Source organism: Euphorbia lathyris, chromosome 9 (genome assembly GCF_963576675.1).
Source record: "Euphorbia lathyris chromosome 9, ddEupLath1.1, whole genome shotgun sequence".
NCBI classification, from domain to species: Eukaryota; Viridiplantae; Streptophyta; class Magnoliopsida; order Malpighiales; family Euphorbiaceae; genus Euphorbia; species Euphorbia lathyris.
Genome location: NC_088918.1, coordinates 19,787,900 through 19,807,786, shown reverse-complemented (window position 1 = coordinate 19,807,786; position 19,887 = coordinate 19,787,900). Strand labels below are relative to the sequence as shown.

Sequence of the window (19,887 nt, the reverse complement as noted above, 5' to 3'; positions counted from 1 at the left end):
AAGCTTTTTATTATGGAGAGATGCTTATGGCGTACTTCTCCTTGGCGCATCCTGAGGTTAACTTCATAGATCCGCAATTTGCCGTCCCTGAACCAGAGGATGTGGCGAGATTCAATAAAATGCCTGATGCTAAGGAGTACCTCCGCGATTACGTCCGGAGATGGATGAAGGGACCTATGGAGGAAACCAAACCCTCTGCCACGGTCTTGGCGGATGAGCTTGAAGAAGTGCCCCCCAAGGCGGATACAGAATCAATTCCTGATCAGGCTCCTCCACTTGGTCCTACATCCTTAGTAAATAAGGAGGTATCTTCTGATGGCGTATCTGCGGATGTGGAGAAGGTGAATACCCAAGCGAGCACCGTGGGAGAAGAAAGTGCAAAGGAGGATGTTCCTATAGTTGTTTAACTTGCTTTTATTTGAGATATTGTAAAGACATTTTTAAGTACAATTTGTTTTGATCCTTTATGGAAACTATATTGTTTTACCTTTACGTTTGCGTAAGGAATTATATAGACATTTAGGATTTGGAGTAGGTGGCCAGCCATACCCCATTGTGTGAACCTTTACGAAGGTTTGGTAGCTGTTCTATTCCTTCTAGAGGAAGTAAAGCTGCCCAGGGGATCAATTTGCTACCTATCTTTGAGGTGAAATGATCCGCCCGTAGGACTTGTGAGTTCCTTCCTGAGAAGGATAAGAGAGTGTAAAGACCTTGCGTCCAAGGATCGTTTTAACTCTGTTGGAGATTGGGATCCGCCTAGAGACGAATCCGCCCATAAGATTGATCCTCTTATGTATCTATAAGATAGCGATGCATTGTAAATGTGGAGAGCGTTGATTTCCCCCCTCTTTTTAGTACTGGAATATTGATATTGCTGCAGTAAACGATAAAAAGAACGTAGATAATAGAACAAATGATGTTTATTAATGGGAGAAATGCCTTATTACAGCAAGCAGGTCTTATAAGTGAGCCTCATTAAAACCTTTAATAAGAAAAACCACATGGGAAAAAGCTTATTAAAGGAAAAAGAGTATCCAAGACCGTGTATACACTTCATTTTCTGATAAAGTATTTGCGAAGATTTTGGAGGTTCCACGTGCGTGGTAGTGTATTGCCCTCCATGTCCTGTATCTTAAATGTGGCGGATCCAATCTTTTCTACTATCTGATACGGACTTGTCCAGTTGAGCCCTAACTTGCCCTTGCCTTCTCGAGATTGGACTTTATCAGCTTTACGGAGCACAAGATCACCCACGTTTAGATCCACAAGCTTGGCATTTTTATCATGGTAAGCTGTAATCCGCTGTTTATAAGCCGCCATGCGCACATAAGATTGATCCCTGTGATCCTCTATTCGATCCAGATGCTCTCTTAGCTGTTTACCATTGTCTTCCTCACAATAAAAAGCCACTCGATCACTGGGGACCTGTATTTCCACTGGAATTACAGCCTCAACACCGTGAGAAAGGGCGAATGGCGTTTCCCCAGTGGCTGTCCTTGGGGTAGTGCGGTAGGCCCATAGAACACTTGTTAGCTGGTCCGCCCACTTCTTGTCATGCTGTCCTAATCTCTTCTTTATCCCTTTTACTATCGTCCGATTGGTAACTTCAGTCATCCCGTTGGACTGGGGATAATAAACGGAGGCGAATCTGTTCAGGATGCCCAACCCTTCACAGAAAGCTTTGAATTCGTCACAATTGAACTGTGTTCCATTATCGGTGATAATGGTATGTGGAACACCGTATCTTCCTATGATATTGTCTTTGACGAATTCCACCATTCGTTCTGCAATAATGGAGGAAACAGCTTCGGCCTCTACCCACTTAGTGAAATGGTCCACTGCCACTACCACGTACCTTCTCTGCCGGCGAGTCAGAGGAAATGGGCCAACAATGTCTATTCCCCAAAGGGCGAATGGACGTCCTTCCATGATTGGCCTCTGAATGTTTTTGGCAGTATGTGATTCATTCGCATGAATCTGACAATTATGACAAGATTCTACTAATTTTTGAGCATCCAATTCAGCCGTGGGCCAGTTGAAACCTGCTAACCTGGATTTTTTCAAGATGGCGGCGGATGCTTCATGTGCCCCACAGGATCCCTCGTGTAGTTCCTTGAGGACTTGTTGTCCTTCTTCTGGCAGAATGCATTTTAACCAATGATGGCTAAAGGACTTTCTGTAAAGGCAATCATTAATCACGGAGAAATAAGCTGCTCTCCTAACTATCCGCCGTGCCTCTTCTTTGTCCTCAGGTAAGGTTCCATTTAGCAGATATTGGCGAATGACTAATCTCCAGTCGTCTTCCACTGTTGTGAGTAATGAAACTTCCTCTGAGGCGAAAGCCGGAGCTATTTTAACTTCAAAGGGACAATCCGGATCTATCCAGTTCTCCTCACAAGAGGCTGTCTTGGCCAAATGATCTGCCTCTGTATTGGACTCCCTGGGTACGTGAACCAGTTCCCATTTAGTCTCCTTAGCCTCAAGGTGATCCAGCAATTTTTTGACTTCTGCTACGTATTTGGCAAGAACCTCATCCTTCACCTCGTAATTCTTGATTACTTGGTTGACCATTAGTTTAGAATCACTGTAGATCACAATCCGCCCAGGAGTAATTTCTTTAAGTAGGCGTAATCCTAATATTAGCGCTTCATACTCAGCAGCATTATTAGTTGCATGGAAATTTAATTTTGCTGCGTACCGTAACTTTATATATTGGGGACCCTTGATCACAACGCCTACGCCAGCTCCATCCACTGAGGAGGCTCCATCGGTGTACATTGACCATTCTTCAACCGGAGGCTTGGGATGATCTGTCCCTTCGTCAGTAAATTCATTCACGAAGTCCGCCAGGACCTGACTCTTTAAAGCTGATCTGCTTTCATACCTTACGTCGAATTCGCCCAGGCGGATTGCCCATTCCATCAGCCTTCCCGAAGTGTCTGGCTTCTACAGCACCTTTCTCATTGGGATATTTGTTCGAACTACCATGGTATGCGCCTGAAAATATGGCCTAAGGCGAATTGCCGTGGTTACAACAGCCAGTGCCATTTTATCAAGCCTTGAATACCTGGTTTCGGCGTCTTTCAGAACCTTGCTCACGTAATAAATCGGAAAATGCTGGCCATCTTCTTCTCGTATCATGACCGTGCATACGGCTTTATCTGTAACCGATACATACATGTAGAGGTTTTCTCCCTTCAAAGGTCGACTCATCATAGGTGGCTCTGTGAGGAACCGTTTGATCCCTTCGAAGGCTCTTTCACAATCTTCATTCCACTCGAATGCCTTTTGCTTCTTAATGACCTCGTAAAAGGGCTGGCATCTGCGTGCTGAGCAAGAGATAAACCTGCCCAAGGCTATGATATGCCCATTAAGGCGTTGCACTTCTCTGATATTCCGCGGTGCCTGCATTTCTAGAACTGCCTTAACCTTGTCAGGATTCGGGCTAACTCCTTTTTCGCTGATCATGAACCCTAAGAATTTTCCATATGTTGCCCTGAAAGTGCACTTCTCTAGGTTCAGCTTAATGTTGTGGCGCCGGAGTACGTCCAGTACTTCCTTTATATCGTCTGCATGCTTTTCTATGGTTGTACTTTTGATGATCATGTCATCTACATAGACAGAATAGTTACCTCTTTTATTATCTGCGAATATTTTGTTCATCATCCTTTGATAGGTGGTACCTGCGTTCTTAAGCCCAAAGGGCATAACTTTGAAGCAATAAGTTGCTTGGTGTGTCACGAACGAGGTCTTGATTCTATCTGAGGGCTCCATAGGGATCTGATGATAACTTGACTTCACATCAGTAAAGGAGTACATCGCGTGACCGGCAGTTCCATCTACAAGCATATCAATACATGGCAAAGGATAGTTGTCCTTGGGACAAGCTTTATTAAGATCTGTGAAGTCAATGCACATACGGTAAGATCCGCCAGCTTTTTTCACTAAAACGACGTTCGCCAGCCACTGAGTGTAGAGCACCTCCTCAATGGCATCCGCCTTCTGGAGTTTGGCGATCTCTTCTTCTATCACCTTCTGCCTTTTCGGGCCATGATTTCTCCGTTTCTGAGCCACAGGAACTGCATTTTTATCAATATTGAGCTTGTGGGTGATTACGTCTGGGCTGATTCCGGGGAGAATTTCATCCTTCCATGCGAAGACATCTTCAGCCTCATGGAGCACTTTGGTGATTGCATCTTTAATTTCGTCTTTGAGCCCTTTGGCCATTCGCACTTGCTTTTCATCCGCCATAAGATACATTTCGGTCTCGCCCAAGGCCATCGTGACGCGCTCTTCCTCATCTTCTTCCCTAGATTGAGGGCGAATCATTAATGATGCCGAATACGTTTCTTGGGCTACCTTTGATCATTACACCTCCCTTGGCCGTGGGAATGTAAAGTGTTAAGTGGCGAATGGAGATAAGAGCTGCGACTTCGGAGATGAAAGGTCGTCCAAGGATGATATTATAAGCTAACTGACCATCCAAGATAGAAAATTCCAAATCTCCCCTCCAAACTTGATCATCGTCTGTAAGCTCACAGTCCAAGGTAACTTGGCCTTTTGTCTGGATAGTATGTCCCGTTACTCCCAAGATATCGACCACGGTTGGCTCTACTTGAACAGGGTCAATCATGAGTTTGGCGAAAGCTCCTCTGGTGATGACATTGCATGAGCTTCCAGTATCAATCATTACCCTTTTCATCTCCCAGCCTTCTACCATCATAGTCACGACCAGTGCATCCGCATGGGGTAGTATCTCAGGACCTGCCTCTGAAAAGGGTCGATTTAATGATGTCCTGTTGAAGGCGGTAGTCCTTGCCTTTTTCAACGTTGGCTGGTACCCAGGTCCGCCCGCTATGACATTGATAGTACCCTTTCCCTTCTTCTTTGGGTCCTCCTTGGATCTGTCTCCCTCACCTCTCTTGCCCTCAGTTTGGATGAACCGATCCAATTTTCCTCTTTCAATGAGACGCTCAATTTCTCGAGCTAACTCCCAATATGCATCAGTGTCATGGCCATTTTTCCTGTGATATTTACAGTAGTTTTTTGGATTTTTACCATTATTGGTGTACTCCCCTCCCTTTGGTTCGGGGTATGAAATGCTCCGCTTGTGCTGACTATTCTCGATCCACATAAGAACTTCGCTTTTAGAAGCATTAAGAGGTGTGAAGGAAGTGACAAACGTTGATTTACTCTTAGAATCTCTTCGCCTGTTTCTAGAGTTAGAGTCTTGACGCTTGTCTCTGTCTCTATCTCGGGGACGAGATTCGCCCTTGTCTCTCCTTGGCGATGACAGTGAACCTCGGCGAATGTCATCCACCTCAATGAAATCTTTACAACGTTCCATCAACTCTGCCATACTAGTGGGTTTCTTTCGGATGAGATCTTCCTGCAAACTCTTACAGGTGGTATTTCTTACAAAGCATTCCACAGCTACAGAGATGTCCACATCAACAATTTGTATGCATAATTGATTGAAAGTGTCCACATACTCCCGAAGGGATTCGTTCGCCCTCTGCTTTAACTCAAAAAGCTTCCCAGACTTCACCACTGCAGGAATACAGCCAGCGAATTTTGCGCAAAATTCCCTGCTCAATTGATCAAAACTGTGTATCGAGCCCGGAGGTAATGATTGGAACCACAAATAGGCTGGACCTCCCAGCGTGGTGACAAATATTTTACAGAGCACGGGCTCAGTAGCTCGGTTGAGTCTAGCCAGTATTCGATACTTTCGAACATGAGCTTCTGGATTATCTTTGCCTGTGTATATTGCGAGATTGGGAATCTTAAAAGCTCTTTCCGTCTCCTCCGCCTCAATCCAAGCTGCGAAAGGCGAATCCCTATTGGCGTACGGGTTGTGCCTGGAATTTTCTTCATTCATACGGAGTACCAGGGCCCTCACCCTATCATCAAAATCTTCTGGATCCGCCCTGGGGCGATCTCTTCGTGGCGATCTGCTTGGAGAGGAGGAAGAAGAAGAGCTTGAATCAGACGATGGATCAGATGGCGAACGTCTTCCTCCATTACCGCGTCGGCTTCCTCCTCCGCCTCCTCTTCCGCCACTACCTCCTCCTCCATTTCCTCCACCTGAGGGAGTCGGACCGTTTCCTCCCCCTTGGCCTCTTGACGAGATGTGCCTAACAGCTCCTGAAGGCGGCGGCGGTGGTGGTCTATTTGTATGGGGTGTCTTTTTTGGCCTTTTACTTCGTCTACGGCCAGTAGATAGGGGCGATCTGCCACGACGGGTGGATCGTGCTCGTTGAGGGGAAGGTGACCTTGTCTGCTTTCTTTTCTCCTTTCTACGCTTTTTGTGAGTTGGCCCTTTAGATCCGCCAAGGGATAAATTCGTCCGTGGACGTCTGGGTATTTCGGGCCCACCAAGATTCAACGTCGGACCTCCCGATCCGCCAGGAAGGGTCGTATCATTTCTCCGGCTTCCTTCACCAGGGAATAATTCCCGAATAATTGGTCACTCGCCACCTGATGTCGTGGTAGTTAACATGGAATCTATGTTGTGGGCCTGAAGGAACGAAGAATTATGGGCACCTGGTCCGAGGCCAAAGTTTAAAGGCCACGATGAAACGGTCGATGTAGACGTTGTGCTCCCAAGTGGAGAATGAGTCATGAACGTTCGAAGGCGATTCCCTATTTCAAGTCCGTATCATGCTTCAATATCCTGAGCACACATGTTGATAAAAGCAGCTGTGGGCATGTTACTGTCGACATACGTTGCAGGAGCAGTTTTCCCAGTGCAACCAGCACTAGATGGTGTAACTAACGGCGTTTCGGTCCCTGAGGAGGGATTTTCACTTTCATTGATCATTATCCTTTCAGCGTGAATGAAAAACCCTTTGTTTGATTAAGGGTTCCACGCTCACCGCACCAATTGATAACAAGTGGAGAATTTCTGATCGGAGCTCGTCTCTGTGGGGGGCGTCGTTGGGTTCGACGGGGGGAAGCTCCGATGCCAAAGTCAGTAGAGATTTGGAGAATAAACTGAATTGACAAAGCTTAGAGAATATAAAAGTATGTGTACCTTTGATAGCCCTAGATGTAAGCTATTTATATAGTTGGGAAGTTGTAACCTTCAGGTAACTAGAAAGTCTCCATTAATGCTTCATTAATGGCGGTTATGAGTTATCCTTAACCTGGCGTTTTAGCTAATTAATAACTCATAAATGATCTTTGATGGCCGAGTCGGCGGCCAGCCGTTACTGAGGCGAATAGCGAGATCCGCCTTATAGATTCGCCAGCGGATCTCTTGGAGCTGATCCATGATGATCCGCCAGCTAGCTTCCCTCTGGGGGATCATTACGTGGCGTACTCCAAGGTGAATATCTCTCTTGGTCCTTAGGAAAATATCTCGGTGTTATCAGACGATTGTGACCGACCAACAGGATATGAAGAATCCGAAAAGGATAAGGCTAAGGGCGACTCCAAGCGTGAGGAGAAGGGTAAGCAACTCACAGAACCTAGGGACGAAGCAAGAAGCAAGAGAGATAAGGCACTAATGCCTTACCAGCCTTGAAGGGAGCCGGACCACATGGTTCATAGGCCCGCAAATAAAACAGATAAATCCTCATGAAGAGACGTGCACTTCTCCGAGCGTCGCACTCCCTCGCAACCATGCAAGAGTGGAGAAGTCTTAACCTCCCCACCGGAAAAGGATCGAGGCCCCAGACAGACAAAAAGCAATAATACAAACACCACAAGTCCTCGGGGCATTCAACATAGAACTGTAACCAGCTGCAAAAAGAGATTGCCAAACTCTTGGAACATGGAGACCGACCCAGAGCAACCAGACAGTCAGATCTGACTCATAGGCCACGGGACCCAGCACCCAGGCCCATTGATAAGAAAAGGCCTAGGTACGATGGTGAAATCCAGGTAATCCAGGAGGGAGCCCCTACGCCTAGCAAAAAAATAAATGCTTTTGATGAAGCACTAACAGTTCAACCCCCATTGCGTACGCCACACTCAGAGGCTTTAGTAGTAACTTTAGCAATCACCAATTTCAATATCCACGATAGATTTTCAATAGCAACTTATGAATATGAGACAAATCCTTTTTACTGGCATACATAGATGCAAGATATTCTCATAGTTCCTTGATAGTGGCACAGTGGGTTACAATATCATTGATATTAGGTGCCAAAGTATTTTGAATCATATTAAACAACCTACAATCTACCATCCCTATCTCTTTCCTTTTTCATCATCCTTCAAATGGGGTCATCGGTTAAATGATCCCCTACATCAGTAATATCAGCAAATCGTTGAACAGTACATCTCCATTGCACATAATCCTTAGGACCAGTTAATTTTCTGTACCATATTTTCATATCACCAAATGAAATTTCAGTCAAAAATTTATTGTCTGTCATTTGCAACCAAGTCTAACAAATTAAGTTTCCACACAAATTTTGTTGGACCAGCCCACAAACTAAAAGACCAACCATTATCAATATAAACCAAATACACCACTCAAAACCGAATCTACACAAAAAAAACCCAAACAAAATACTTTCTACTGCCAACCAACCAAATATGAAACCGAGATTTATAAAAAAAAATAATTGGACATATATACCAAAAATCACAAGACGACGATGATGAAAAAAATAAGAAGGGCTAAAACTGATGTACCATATGTTGTCATTACAGCGACCGGATTTCAAAGAGACACCAATCGGAGGAAGGGCAAGCCATTAGAGGGGGTGGTCAGATAAATAGAACCTTTGAAAGCCAAGTTACTCAAGAGACATATGCTCACTGACAATAGCTTACATCGAAAAATATTGCTCAGAACTGAGATACAACGAGTTTATAGCCTAATGTCACGATCCGTAGAAAGTCACTCGAGAGACTGCTCGTGACAAGCGCAACAATTAGGCGATAAATTCACCCAATGGAATTTTCATTATTTTATTATTCATAGTGTAGTTGGCCATCCTAGAATACATTTTCACAATGTGGATTGCCACCGAGCCCAAAACAGTCGGCCAACGGGCCCGTGCCTGCTAGACATGATTTTGGCATAGAGATGCCTCCCCTATAGTGTGCCTCCCAATTGGGCCTATGATATAGGAAAGTGCGGGGAAAGTTGTCTAGAATGGAAGAATTGGCAGGAGAAAATCCACGGGCCCATGTAGAAGTTCGATGGGGCCGCAGCCAGACAGACAGGGAGCCAGGCCCAATGAACCTCAGGATGGGCAAGAAAGAACCTCTGTTAGCAGAGGATTGTGCCAGAGCCTTCCAGAAACTTCGAGGAGTTGCAAGAGACATGGATAATTAACCTTGATTTTCAGTGAGAAACAAGCTATGCGCCTGCTAGAACGTGTCAATCAGCCCCAGAACATCTAGAACTTTTCAAAAACTGCCCTTTGGGCAGCTTGCCTACTAGATTTTTCTAGTCTTTTTACTTTGTAATTGTTCTACAAACTTACTAGGTCAGTGCTAAGACCTATAAATAGAGGCCAAGGCCATTCATTGGGATATCTTAAGATCTGGACATCCAAGAAATGCATTCGAGTCATCTAGCCTATTGCAACATTTTGTAAATCTGTTACAACTTTTGTTTAATCTATCATTCTCCCAATCCCCTCAAACGTCCAAAGTGCTTTCGAACAACACTCCTATAACTCAAAAGGCTTACTTAGTCGGCTTTGATAGCAAGCGACTAAGTTTCGTGCGGGTCGATAAAAATCCCTCGTGACACTAAGCTCTGATACCATGAAAACACAGAGAAGTGAAGGGAATATTCTTCTTTTTTGTATTATCACTTAATCCTTAAAGATAGATTACAACACATTTATATACAAAATAGGAACAATATATTACTGCCAACAAATGTATACTACCAGCAATAGACAGTATATTACTGCCAGCAAATGTAGTCGATTATGTTGAGTCTCAATGCACCTATATAGCTAGTATAGTATATACAATTGTACATAGTGTAACAAGAATGTAAACTACTATTGAAAGCATGAGAGTTGGCTTATTTCCTTTTGATTATTCTTAATTTATTAACAAAGTTTATGTTAGGTATTTTAACCAATAACGAATTCATATTTCATCAACAATGGATACTTGAGGTACTCTGGTGATATATAGATGCTCAATTGATCATCAATAACCCTTTTAAAATTTGACCCCACTATAACTTTATCATATGTTCGCCCTACAACTATTCTTGCACACCACAATAATGTGTAGAAAGGAAGCTAACAACATATTCTAAATGTTGCAAGATCATTGAGATCTCAAATTGCATTTTTTCCTCAGATTGTCCAATAGATATTCATATGATGGCAATGCATAGAATTCTAAGTTACATCAAAACATCACCTGCTCAAGGACTCCTTTTATCCAGTATCATCAACATTCCATCTGAAATTTGATTGGGCAAATTGTCTCAATACCAAGAGATCAATCACAGTTTTTCTTGCGGATTCTTTGATTTCGTGAAGAAGCAAAAAGCAACAAACAATAAAAAAAGCCGAAGTGAAAGTAGAGTATAGTTCAATTGTTCTAACTACTTGTGAAGTTGTTTATGTTAGAGTTTCTTATAGTGTGACAATCAATCAGCCATTTATATAGTCAACGTTCTAACTTTCCACGAAGATGCATTGCAAACGTAGTTCATTTGTTACCAATTTCGACACACCAATTGTCAAAGCATTCATCTTCGACAACAAGTTGAAGATACGTTACAACAAGAAGCTGGAATTACAGAATCTCCATTCCAGCTCGGGTTAGTTTTCTATTATGTAAAGTTTGATCACATAGTTAGTTAGATTGTTAATTTCAGTTACTAGACTAGGATCAATTAATATAACTTCAACAATTTTTCATTTAATCAATCAAAGATTCTTTCTTTCCACATTAACCAATTCATATAAAATATGCATAAAACAACTTAAGCAATAAATAGAAGGGCTGTGAATTTTACAAAATAATAATACAAACAAGAAGTACATGAGGCAGATATTACAAAATAATAGATGAAAGCTCAACAGAGAAAAACAGATCAAAATTTGTCACGAAATGAAGAGACGAGATGAATGTAGAGAAAACGAAAACATAGCCGAAACAAGTTGAAAAATGATGCACAACTCAATACATATATATATATATATATATAATATACAAACAGAGAGCAAAGAATGACTGAGATTAGACTAAGCACCCTTGCTGTTATTCCATGGCTTGATGACGGCAACAACGATGATTGCAACAATTATAAGAAGGATTATGATAGCAATACACATCCATTTTCTGGAATTCTTTTGCAACTTCTTTGCCCTTTGAAGAGCAGTATTTCCTGACTGCACATGATCTACTGCACTTGAAACCTACCATATACAGTACCCAAATTGTGATTAAAGCTCTCAATTCTGACACTAAAATATGGTTTACAAAGACAATCCGTTTAAGATGACCCAATTGACATGATTATCATTTTTGTTGCATTTATATCGTATATAATCATGTGGAATATATGTACTACGTAACACGATTATGACATGATAAGTAGATAACCTATTTTGAAACCCCTAATTGTGATCCCGCAACTCTTTAAAGTTTAGCGAATCATATATGGGGTAAATACATCTATATCCTCTGAATTATAGCCTCTAAACTTTATTTCTTGACATAAAAGTTAAACTACATTATTGACTTTTTTTATCCATGTCACCAACAATTATAGTCAAATACCTGTTTACCCTCATCATATCATTAAATTTTTAACGAATTTTTGTTGATTTGGGCTTTAATATAAGTGCAAAGATTTTTATGTTATAAAATGAAATTTAAATATCATAATGTTAGTAGCATTATAGTTCAAGGGCCATATATGTAATTTATCTGTCATCTATATAAGGAAAAACACACTATTTGACTAGGATTGCAAACCGACCGGAGATTATCCGTCCCCAACACTGATCCACCCCAATTGGGACAAAGAATAAAGAATCCCCATTTATTTTCCCCACGGGGTGGGGATAGGAAAAGTATTTCCCCACAAACATGGACGGGGACCTCTCTCCCACCCCACTTGAATCCCTATTATATTATAAATATATATTTATTTTTTACTAAAAATATTTTTCGTACAATTAGATTATCCTGGAAAATAATCTAGTTGTTGAATGTTCGATGGATTTCTTCATGGATAATTTGTAGTCTATATATGGAATTCTACATGGATTATTTCTATACTAATATTTTCTAGATTATGTTTGCATGACTGTACAATATTGTAAATTTTAAATTTAAATTAAAAAAAAAATTAGAATATTAGAATTTGACTATTTGAATAATGGGGATCCCCACGGGGAAAGGGGTAAACTTTTTCCAATTTTATAAACGGGGACGAGGATGCAGTCCCCATCCTCCACCCCCCAATTTGCGATGCTATATTTGACCTGAAATAATAGTACAGGGGCCAAACAGTGCGTTTGCGTTTTTCGGAGATATGAAAATGTTTCCAATCATTCGTTCAAGGTAAAAAAAGTTTAGTTACCTGTGATTCTATGTTGTCAAGTATTTCCCCTTGTGTGTCCACCATAACTGCCATATCCAGGAACACCTGGACAAAAAAGGACAATTAAAAGGAAATAAAAAATCCATATTATACTCTGCTCTTATACTCTTATTTAAAAAAGATCCAGCCTTTCATTTTGAGCAGGTGCAGATGTGTGAGTTCCAAAACATATGCTCATAGTATGCTGCAAATTGAGATTATGAGCTTTCTCATTGAACACTTTGCAGAAAAAGATTCGTTTCAACAATACCTGTTGTAACTCTAAGAGTTTCCTCTCCAAATCTACGACAGCGTCATGGCGCTCTTGAATTTCTGCAAGAGTATCCATTACCTGTAAACCCCATACAAAAACAAATTTAGCTTATTAAGAACTATAACTAAACCATTCAATGAATATATTACTTTTCCAAGTAGAAACATAAAACGTAATTAGAGAAAGAACAAACAGAAACTGCTAATTTGAAACTAAATAGTTGCAAGTGAAATTCTAACATTTGATAAGATTTTAATGTAAAGGTTTGTTAATATTTTAGCATATACAAGGGACATACAAGAATTTTTAGATGAGACATTCAGAGTGTTCTTCCTGATCTTCCTACACGATAAACAGAAATTAAGAAAAAGAAACAAGTTAGCGGAGAAGGAGGAGCAAACCTGGCCTCGCCCTTGCTCCTGAATTGCTTTCTGGAAAATTTGTTCGCTATCTCCAGTTTCAATTAATCTTTCAACTGTCTGCACATTATTGAATTTACATGATGAGCTTACAGAGAAATATGACGTCAATGCATGGCCCCTGCTGGCCAGCTCTACTAATCAGTAGGAAAAAAGGAATGAATAAAGACCGCAGGATAAAGTAATAATGCTTTAATATATGAACATTAAAGATGAATAAATAGAAATGTATTTGCTTGGAAATGTATTAAGATAAAATAAAAATCACCTCTTCATCTGCTCTTGTTCCCGTCACTGCAAATCATGGAGACCACGAAATAGGAAAATGAACCAGTTGTCATGGGTTATACAGACCATCATTAATAAATATAGATATAGATAAGGGATGAGTGGAAGGTCAAACCTGTAAAGACACGCCTCTCCACAACCTCCCGATACTCTTGATGGATAGTTTCCCTTAAATTCTGCAGAGTTTGCACATGCTCAAAATTGAGCCCACAAATAGGAATGGAAGTACATATGACACTCATTCAAATAATGGATCCATATTCCTACCTGAAATTCACCCATCTTATCTTTAAACTTCTTTTTCAAGGCCCTGCAAAATAATATACAATAATTAAAGTCAGATACAAGTTACCGATCAATACACTCCTATTATGCCCAAAAGCTTGGACAATTAGTTCCAACAATGACTTGGCGATTTGTAAGAAGGCAAGAGTGGCATTTACTCGCCATCTTACCACTGCATGCAAACTGCCAAACTTGCTATGTAACCAACAAATTATCCCTTTTCTTTCAGGTCTCAACGAAATATGCATTTATAGGAAAATTCACAAGTTTCAGGGAGCAGATTGTAAATCCTTCCGTAACCTCCAAGTGAAGGGAAATTAGAAAATACATGTAGCAAAAATCCTTGAATGGCTGTAATTTAGCCTTAAAAAAAGTGCAAGTTAAAACAAGTCCTCAACGATAAAGTGTTGAAGGCTAATTTGGACCAACAAATGTGCTTAGTTCTTACATCCCAAAATACATGTCACCATGTCTAATTTCCCAGAAGCATTTGAAATAAATTGTTGAGAATTAACAACATTGACAAGAACATTTGAAAAATCCCAGGATGAAATATACATATATAATATATTAGCTCCATTTGTCGGGAAAAAAAGTAAAAATTCCAGAAGCAGAGTTGGGAAACAAATTACATAGTTGTAGAGGTTCTTGATCGGTCTACAGCTGTTCCTTTACCGCATCCTGGCTTCTGTCTATTTGCTAAATTCTGGACCATAGGAAAAAAAAAAGATGTCAACCATCAATAGAATGACAATCAATGAAGACACCGATGAGCAATTTACCTCTCTGTCAAGTTCCTCAATCTTGGACTTTAGTAAACGAGCAATTTTTCCAACTTCATCAACATCTTTCTCCATTCGCTGCTTGATGCCTGCAGAGAGAAACCAGACCAGTAACCAATATAGATGGTTCATAAGAAAGGAAATAAACAATGAGATAATGATAAACATGGGAAAAGATGATAAAGAGGGTGACTTGAGAAACAAAGGAAGTGACTGTAACAATTGATTCACCGACCTAGGAATTGAAAATGTATACTAGGAGGCCCAAGGGGACATGTGGATGATCCCTTAGCTGGAGTCAGTTAGCTTTTGGATTGGTGAGTGACTAATGCTGGTAGTTATAGAGGACAGGGGGTGAGCAGAAGGGATAGTGTTGTGCATGATTAGATAAAATATTTTGGTTTAGGTTTGGATGGGAAGTTCCCTGAGGAAAGCAAATACTAGGTGTTCCTGATTTTCTTCTTTTTTCCATTTGCCTGTTCTAGTTCCTCACTAATATTTGGGAGAGACTACCAATGAAGCTCATATTTTCTATCCTGTATGGTTTTCTATTGTTCGTCAATTGTTTTCTACAATGATAACTATGCTAACAAAAGAGAAGCAAGAAGAAACAAAGCACAAAATTAACATGGATCATAGATTAGGTTTGATATATCGATTGCATAAACAAGATTGACAAATAAAATTAGAAGGATTGATGTGTGGATATATTACGGTGTACCAGATGAGGAATGAAAACATTGCAATAATGTGATTTTGACATCAAGTGCAGAAAAACTTGGCAGAATGAAATTGGGATGGCTTCAACATGTCAACTTTTTTTAGACCAGCAAATTAAACACCACGAAAATGTGTGAAGTCGAAGAATGACAAGTGGACTGAAGATGATACAGAAAATCGCAGTGGGAATGTATTCAACGGCCATACATTTTCTAAAGATGCAACCCTAAGCTTAATGGAGGAAATGAATCTATATAACTGAATACACCTAATTTGCAATTAAGGCCTACTTGCTTCGAGATAGAAAACTAAGACCCGAGTATAAAATTAGCTCTCTTTTGTCCCTTTCATATTTGGAGATAGCACAATGTTCTGGCCTACACTATTTTTTGAAACTGAATTCACATTTTCTTATAACAGGTTGATAGATTAATTCTCTTGTATTCGTAGCATGCAACGAGTTTCCATCTTGCATATTATTCAGATTCTCTAGCCATTTCAAATCAAAACTAGGAAACAGTTTTTGTAATTTTTTATTAATTATCTTCTGTATCACATATATCTTTTTTTCTCAAAATAATTGACTTAAATCGGGTCAAAAAAAATTAAAAAAGAGAAGTTCCTCTGCATTTAAAAAAATGCAAAAACAAAAACAGAAATGGAAGTTGTGAAGTTGCAGATAACCTTTCATTGCAGGAGCTTTAGTCACAGCCTTTGACTCTTCATTCGCATCCTGAAAGCAAAATTTGAAGGAGAAGTGATAACCAAATGCACAATTAGCATGATTTTCTGGTCATGCAAGGTTTAAGTCGCATAACTCTAAAAAAAATATGAAACTAGAGATGGACTAAATCCAAGAAAGACTATTTCTTGAAAAGGTTTTATGATTGTACATATGAAGATTTTTTTCAACTGCAGTCCAAGAGTGTCAAAAAAATTGCAGCATGAATTACCTTTATTGTTTATACTCTAAGCTAACTACTTTTTGGGATTTGTCACGAGGGGTGCTAGGTCATGCATGGAAATGGACACACTGAACTACTATAAGCTACACATATTAACTAGGACATACAAAATCAGGACAGATGAAGGGGAAATTCAGATCAAAAATTTATACCTGGAGCTTTTTAAGTAGCTTGTCTAGCTTCTCATTTTGTTTCTCAATAGTTTGAACCTGTGGAAATAGGAAATGTTGATTTAATGAGTACTAATTGACCTAAGATGATAATGGAAAGATACGAATCGGCGTTCAGATGCACATAAATCATTGATCAGAAAAAACAAAGGAACAATGAAATTCCAATGAACAAAGAGAACAAAGGAACATACAGCACCTTTTTGAAAAAACCATCCAAGCCCATATCTCCAGAATTCATTCCCATCTCAATATCTCCTCCTCTAGAACCCTCACCTCGAGGGATCTCAAAAGATTCCTGCAAAAACAATCAATCCATTTCAGGTAAAACCAACTCAATCTAGACAAAATTTAAAGAATCTAACCACTGGATTTCATCAGTGAAACCTTACAAACGCATGATTATAACAAAACAAGGATACTAAACCACCTGCACCTTAGCAAAGAAATAAACTCTTAACAATTGACTAGCTTCTCATGGGTTCAAAAGATTCAGTAACATCCAGAAGTGGTCAATGACTGTAATTTGTTATTATAGTAACAGCAGCACGTTGATACCAAGCACCAAGCATCTTAACAGAATTCTGTGTCACTATGTTTCCGTGAAAACGCATCTATGGACTCAAAACTATAAGAGACAAGATTAATTAATGGAAGCAAGGGGTATGGTCTTCAATATCAAAATTTAATGATTTAATCAGGCAAGCTCCACTTTTCTTTTTGGTTTTTAACGGTCTCGAAGCATAAATCCATGATGAAGTTTTTTTCCTTTTTAATTATTCCTGCACTTTCTCAGTCCATAAACAAAACAAAAACTATGGCATATTCAACTAGAACGAAGACTATAATCAAAGCTTTCATATACTCATTCAGGTGATGGATCCAACTAAAAAATGTATCACAATCAAAAAGACAAAGAAGAAAAGAAAAAACTCAAATCAAGACAACCAGATAAAACAAACAACAATAACAACACCGGACAAAATGAAGAAAAAATCAAAGCAGAAAGAGGATGAAAATTACAGATAAAAGGTCATTCATCGTCGGAGAAGCAGCTGAAAAAACCCTCCTTTTCTTCTCAGTATAGAATGCAGAGAAAGAAAACTAAAATTAATTGCCAGCAACAGTGATGAACCAAGCAAACCAGCAATGGCGATTTGCCAAGGGGAAGAGAAGAGAGCAGTCGGCAACAGAAATCGAAGTGCAAATCACCAGAGCTTAACAAGCAATTTCTAGGAGATCAATTAAACCGCAAAGAGAAGATAATTTGGGATGAGCAATCGGCAAATCGGAAAGGGCGGAAAGAATAGTCTGAAGAGAGATCTGAGAATAGCCCTGGCTGCTGATTGAAGAGGATTAGTGTTTTTTTTTCAAACATTCCTCTTTGTATTTTCCGTTTACTTCTTGTGATTGTACAGTTTTTTTCTTTATTAATTAAAAAAAACTATTAAAGTTGTTGAATAATTTGTTAGAAAATAGAATTAAGGGATAAAGTGAAAAAAAAAACGTTACATTCCGAGGCAATTTTACCACTAACGTTTAAAATAGTGCAATTTTATTCTTAATGTTGACCATCAAGAGAAATTTTATTTTTAATATTGGCAAGTTGGATCATCAATTTCAGATATTATTATAAAACGTAAATGATTTATTAGTTCATTACTTTTTACCTAACACACTGTTTATTTCTTCTATTTTGAAAAACACATTATAAGATCCATAATTTTTGCCAATATTAATCATTTGGTCATTTTATCTAGTTTTTTTGAACTTGTAATCATTATATTTTAGCATAAACAGATTTATATAAAATAATATAGTAACATGGTTAACTTGTATTGTACTGTGGTTGTCCTAAAAACTAAGATATGTTTGGTTAAAAATCTAGAAAAATAGATAAAATGACCATAAGGTTAATATTGGGAAAAAATAGAGACCTGGAAATATGTTTTTCAAAATAGGAGGACTAAACAGTGTATTAGGTAAGAAGTATGGGACTAAGAAATTATTTACTCAATTATAAAACACATATATTTTGTTCCTTATTCTACACCAATTGTATATCCGTTCGTTTAAAAAAAATCATATTTTCTATGGAATAGTAATAGAATTGAAAATTAACATTTATAAATTCGGTGAAATTTTTTTAAAAAAAATTTGTAATTTTTTAAAAAAAAAATTCACATCTAATCGTATGTTTATGATCTGTTATTAATGAGTGATAAAATGACTCACATGTGAAGTGTAAATGTCAAGTTCATGATCGAGGAGGCACTTTGATAAATTATTTCTCAAATTGATCCAACTTGATAATGTTAGAGGTAAATTTGCTCTTTACTACCAATATTAAGGGTAAAATTATACCATTTTAGACATTAGGGATAAAATTACTTCTGGCCGTAAATATTAGGGTATTTTTGCACATTATCCCTAGAATTAATATATTGGAAAAAGAACATATAATTTTGATGGATTAATTCTCAATATCTTTCATTTTAATAGTTTTGTTACCACATACAATGTAAATAAGAGTTAAAAGTTTAATTTCGTTTGAAAATTTAAATATGTAGGGGAATGAAAGTTAAATTTACTCTGCATAGATAAAAAAAAATTAATAAACTTTTACTTTCATTAACTCCCAATTCGGAGCTTAGAGTTTAGAGGTAAAGGACCTAAAAAGTTTAACTTCCATTGGTCTTTATTTAATCTTAAAAAAACAACTCCTAAACAAAGTTAAGTTAATGTGATATATAACCTTTCGTTATTCTCATTTACTTCTATTAACTTTCTCCCAAACAAGGGCTTAAACGTATTTTCTTAATTTACTAGTGAACAATTAGAAAGAGAAGTATTTCTAATGTTTTTATTTTTAAGGGATAATGTGCAAAACAATTTTAACTAACGTTTAAAACTGTACAATTTTTTCCTTAATTTTGGCAGCGAAGAACAATTTTTCCCCTAACGTTGACAAGTTGGATCAATTTCACACATTATTATAAAACACATTTTTTGTTCCTTATCTGCACAAATTCCATACCTGTTGGTTCTAAAAAATATATTTTTATAATTAAATAATAGAATTGGACTATAATATTTATAAATTCGGTAAAATATTTAATTTCTTTTTATCCAACTCGTACAAAAGACTTATATTTTTTAAAAAAAATTTAATTATTTTCATGTCCTGTCATATGTTTGTGATCTATTACTAATAAGTGATAAAATGATGCACATGTGAAGTGTAAATGACAAGATTCGTGATCGAGAATACAGTTTGATGGATTATTTATCAAATTGACACAACTTGTTAACGTTAGCCGTAAAATTGCTCTTGGTTGCTAACGTTATGAGTAAAACTGAATCATTTTAGATGTTAAAGATAAAATTACTCCCGATTGTAAACATTTGAGGTATTTTTCACCTTATCCTTATTTTTAATCTTTAAAATGCGTCAA

At 38.5% G+C, this 19,887-nt stretch overlaps 1 protein-coding gene across 2 annotated transcripts; it reads right to left on the bottom strand.

Annotated features, from left to right (window-relative positions):
- Positions 1-10,990: 10,990 nt before the first annotated feature.
- On the bottom strand, positions 10,991-17,840 carry LOC136206006 (syntaxin-132-like). 2 transcript variants are annotated; one of them, XM_065996898.1, is made up of 13 exons: positions 17,456-17,836; positions 16,632-16,730; positions 16,415-16,471; positions 15,982-16,030; positions 14,578-14,666; positions 14,428-14,501; positions 13,778-13,820; positions 13,626-13,686; positions 13,491-13,516; positions 13,205-13,282; positions 12,801-12,881; positions 12,530-12,595; positions 10,991-11,357 (listed from the first exon to the last, which is right to left on the bottom strand). In XM_065996898.1, exons 1-13 carry the CDS (start codon positions 17,471-17,473, stop codon positions 11,184-11,186), a joined length of 915 nt encoding a protein of 304 aa, XP_065852970.1. In that variant the 5' UTR covers positions 17,474-17,836; the 3' UTR covers positions 10,991-11,183. The 2 variants fall into 2 exon arrangements, 1 of the variants encoding a protein (XP_065852970.1); XR_010676168.1 differs by having other exon boundaries at positions 11,286-11,357; positions 13,102-13,282; positions 17,456-17,840.
- Between the last annotated feature and the right edge of the window lie 2,047 nt (positions 17,841-19,887).